Source organism: Fusarium phalaenopsidis (assembly GCF_050370095.1).
Source record: "Fusarium phalaenopsidis strain FUZ10S chromosome Unknown contig_32436, whole genome shotgun sequence".
Taxonomy (NCBI): Eukaryota; Fungi; Ascomycota; class Sordariomycetes; order Hypocreales; family Nectriaceae; genus Fusarium; species Fusarium phalaenopsidis.
Window position 1 is genome coordinate 95399 of NW_028145377.1, and position 4238 is coordinate 99636.

Here is a 4238-nt window from a genome sequence, read left to right on the forward strand (position 1 = left end):
TGCTCCTCTCTTATATTCTCAACTTTCTGTCTTCTCATTCTCTGGAAGTCCGAGACGGGCACCGGTTCCGACGCCTTGATCATTTGTCAATAATTACACAACCCATCTGTTACGGCGTTTCCAGGTAGCGACTGGGGATTATTGCCTAATCTTCGTTTGTACGAAGCACACTTGGCCCATTTATTAATCTACAATGCGTTGCATTTAAACCGACACAACCTGAATTCTCCCTATCAACCTCTTCGCCACCACAAGCTTTGAGTATAATTGCGCCTTAAGTAAAGCTTCAATGGGAGCATAAGCTATATCAACTTAAAAACCCAAAGAGCATGGGTTTTATTTATTATCTCAATATCTCGTATACCAGCCTTGTGCGTCAATCGCAGCCCCCATGCGCCCGGGTATCGGTTCTGTCGAACTTCTCGCCAAAGTCCATACCAAACATGTCCGTTGCTGGAGGCTGTCCATTGATCCAATCAGCCAAGATTGACGACATGTTATGATTAAGGAAGTCAGAGAAGCCACCACTCTCTTCATGCTGACCCGTCTAGTATGGCAGATTTAACCGGGCAACGCCAAATTGGGTCAATAGCCACAACCCTTCATCCCCGTCACTAGTAGGCCCCAATCAACCAACCTCATTGGACGGTTGCTGGTTTATTATCCATTGATAACGTCATCAGGTCACTTATAAAGGCATGTGCAGTGGAACTCAGGAGTCCGTAATCGGTTTCTGTGACTCTTATTTAAACAAACTTCAGACACTCAGGATATACATCCACATCTTCATGTAGGTAATGTGTGAAGGAAACAGGAAGAGGCTCTAACAGATGGAGAACAGGCAACCGGGCATGTAATTCAACGGAGGTATTGCCAAAAACTAGCGAGTATCGCCGATCTCAGTACACACACCCTTTGCGATTACCCTAGACTGGAATTGAAAAGTGGAAATGTCACATGCGCACAACTCCCCTGCAAAAAAATCATTCTTCCCCGCAGCTGGTAGCAGCAGTTTGCGAGTGGAGAGGCATTTTTCAGGCCACCCGACCACGCATTTGCTTTTGAGGCCCATCGGGGCCTTAACAGGCACCGAGAAGACCTCAGGAGAGTTCATCTTCCTCTGCAAAAGCTGGTCTTGACACGCAGCCGGACCTCGTGACTGCCTTCAGAGCCAAGGCAGACCGAGATATTAGAGGGCGCGCAAGGCCCTCCAAACAACGACGCTGGTCGCAGAGGTTTTTCTCCCCAGCCTCTGATTCCGTCTGAGGGGGAAAGTCGGCATCAAAACCGCAAGGGAGAATTGTATGAGGAGAGCCGAAATGGCACCGGCTTCTATGACGCATTCCCTTGGTGAAGAGAGAGGCCTTGGCATTAACTTTGCCCACATTTGAAGCTAATCTCGACCCCGTCTCCTGCAAGTTCCCGGGGTAACGTGGGGGAGGATGGCACATATGTACCCCCACGTCGCTGTTCCTCTGTCTGGGGCTGCAGAGGTTACATATCGAAATGCGGGGTCGGAAAACTCACAAAGTTGCAACCGTGCCAAAGTCATACCTAGTAAGCACTTTGCTAGGTGAACAATTCCTTTACTAGGCGCCATTCCTACAGCGTAGATGATCAGTAAATAGTAGCGACAAGTAGCATCTAGTAGGTTGTATCACTATTACTACATTACTACCAATAACAACCTGTCTCTCCGTAGTGGGTTAGATGGGATAAGGCTTCTAAGACCTGTTTTACGGTATTAAACTAAGTAGCGAGCGGAAATACAATAAGCCCGCAGTTTTGAATCTAATAGTGTTGAATCCTTTGATGCGCCCGTGTCTAAACCTGGGCAAACTTTATCAAGAATGGATATCCATAAGCCTATCGGACTGTGTTCCGCTGTGGATCAAGACTCAGGAGCCTAACTCCACCAAACCCGGCTCATTAGCTGCGTAACTCAGGAGCTTAGAGCGGAGGAGGCAAAGCAAGAGAGGGAATGCTGTGAGAGGGGAGAGGGGGCTAGCCGAGGCCTTCTCCGTGGGGGCCAACGTCAGATGTTCAACACTACAGATGCGCTGCACGGTATCTAAGTTCTCGAAGAATGACTCGCAGAGAGCAGAGATTCGGTAATTCGGCAATGGTGCGGGGCGATCTAGGATCGCCACCCCCGCGGGGGTTGGTTCATAGCCATACCAAGCGGTAACCACAGTGCTCCCGTGGAGGTGTAGAAATTGTTCTATAAGTTGTTGATGAGCGCCGTTGAGATTGACCGGTTGCAAGCGACTTCGAGCATCCTCTTCATCCATTCTCACTTAGACTTCAATTCTTTTTAGAGAGCCAGCCCGCACAGCGACAGATATGCCCGCATCAGAGCACATTGATGATGTCACTCAGCACCGTATTGAGGTCGCAGATGTAGAGGATCTCAAGTATCGGAATAATTCCAAGGATGGAGATCGAGCCGCCAATCTTATCGGCGACCAGCAAGTTGAGCTGACCGAGGAAGACGTCAGTCCAATCACTCTAGGCCCAGGCTTTTACGAAGCTAACAATGTCTATAGGACAAGCATATTCGCCGTAAAACCGACAAGCACATTCTCTCCATCCTCGTCTGGGTCTACTTCCTCCAGATCCTCGACAAGTCCGTTCTCGGCTACGGCGCCATCTATGGCCTCCGCCAAGACTGCAACCTTACCGGCAACCAATACTCCCTCGTCAGCTCCATGGCCCCCATCGCACAACTGGTTTGGCTGCCCTTTTCGTCCTGGCTCATCGTACGCGTACCGCACCGAATCCTCATGGCCATACTCATCTTCGGCTGGGGAGTCGCACAGGCGTGCATGGCCGTATGCAACGATTATGGCGGTCTGCTCGCGACGCGATTCCTCCTTGGGCTGTTCGAGGCGGCGTGCCTGCCACTGTTCTCCGTCATCACCTCCCAGTGGTATCGCCGCGCGGAACAGCCCATGCGAGTCGCCTGCTGGTACGGCACCAATGGTTTTGCGACTATGATTGCAGCGGCCTTATCATATGGTCTGGCCCAGATCGAGAGCCACCTCCCTCCGTGGAAGATCCTCTTCCTCTTTGTTGGTCTTGTTACCGTCGTCACAGCGCCCATCGTTTATTGGCTCATGGATAGCGACATCCCCTCCGCCCGGTTTCTCAATGACTGGGAGAAACTGCAAGCGATCGAGCGCCTTCGCGCCAACCAAACCGGTACGGGTAGTCGCAAGTTCAAGTGGGATCAGGCTCTCGAAGCCTTGATTGAGATCAAGAGCTGGCTCTTCATTGCCATGTCGCTTTGCCTCAACGTCACTGCAGCAGTCACCAACACTTTTGGCCCTCTAATCATTGCTGGTTTCGGTCTTGATAAGCATATTTCCTCACTCCTCAACATTCCATTTGGATTTGTGCAGCTTATTGTGATCCTTCCTGCCTCATATCTCGCACACCGTTTCCGCATCAAATCGGCTTTCCTACTTGCAGCTATGCTCCCGGTCCTGGCTGGTGCCATCATGCTCTACATTCTTCCCCGCGACCATATTGCCCCTCTCCTGACGGCTTACTATATGCTCGCCTTCCTTTTCGCCGGAAACCCCTTGATCGTATCCTGGATGATCTCAAACATCGCTGGCACCACAAAGAAGTCCGTCATCATGTCCCTATATAACATTGGTTTTTCAGCCGGGAACATTATTGGTCCTCTCCTGTTTAACCCAAACGACGCGCCGATGTACAAGCCCGGATTGACCAAGACAATGGGTATCACTGGTGCAATGATTGCTACTATTATTCTCCAGGTTGTGAACCTGTTCTTTCTCAATAAGATGCAGGAGCACAAGCGAGTCGCAGATGGAAAGCCAGCTAAGATTCACGATCTTAGTATGGAGCACCGGTATATTACTATTAGGCAAGATTATAGCGAAGGCCCTCAGTTGGGAGAGAATGCGTTTAAAGATCTTACTGACTCAAAGAACAACGAGTTTGTGTACATTTATTAGCACTGGCCGGAATGACGTTGTAATAAACTGGCTAAATTTACATTTTGCCTCTGATAATATAGGCTGAGCAACCGGATTAGGAGACGCGCAACGTATCAAACGATGTATCTAGCTATCTTTTAGTCGTTATATATTGCGTCAGGGTAATATTATCTTAATTTAAATTATAAATTATAACTTATGTCTCATACTCGCCCATTCCGGTTCAGCAGTACTACCAAATTGTCAACATCACACGAGATTGATTATTAG

General features: G+C 49.3%; 1 protein-coding gene across 1 annotated transcript; it reads left to right on the forward strand.

The window, feature by feature from the left end:
* Positions 1–2343: 2343 nt before the first annotated feature.
* Positions 2344–3986, forward strand: LRP88_14970 (major facilitator superfamily domain-containing protein; the record flags this gene model as incomplete). The annotated part of the gene is made up of 2 exons (XM_083251304.1): positions 2344–2493; positions 2547–3986. 2 exons carry the CDS (start codon positions 2344–2346, stop codon positions 3984–3986), a joined length of 1590 nt encoding a protein of 529 aa, XP_083092947.1.
* Between the last annotated feature and the right edge of the window lie 252 nt (positions 3987–4238).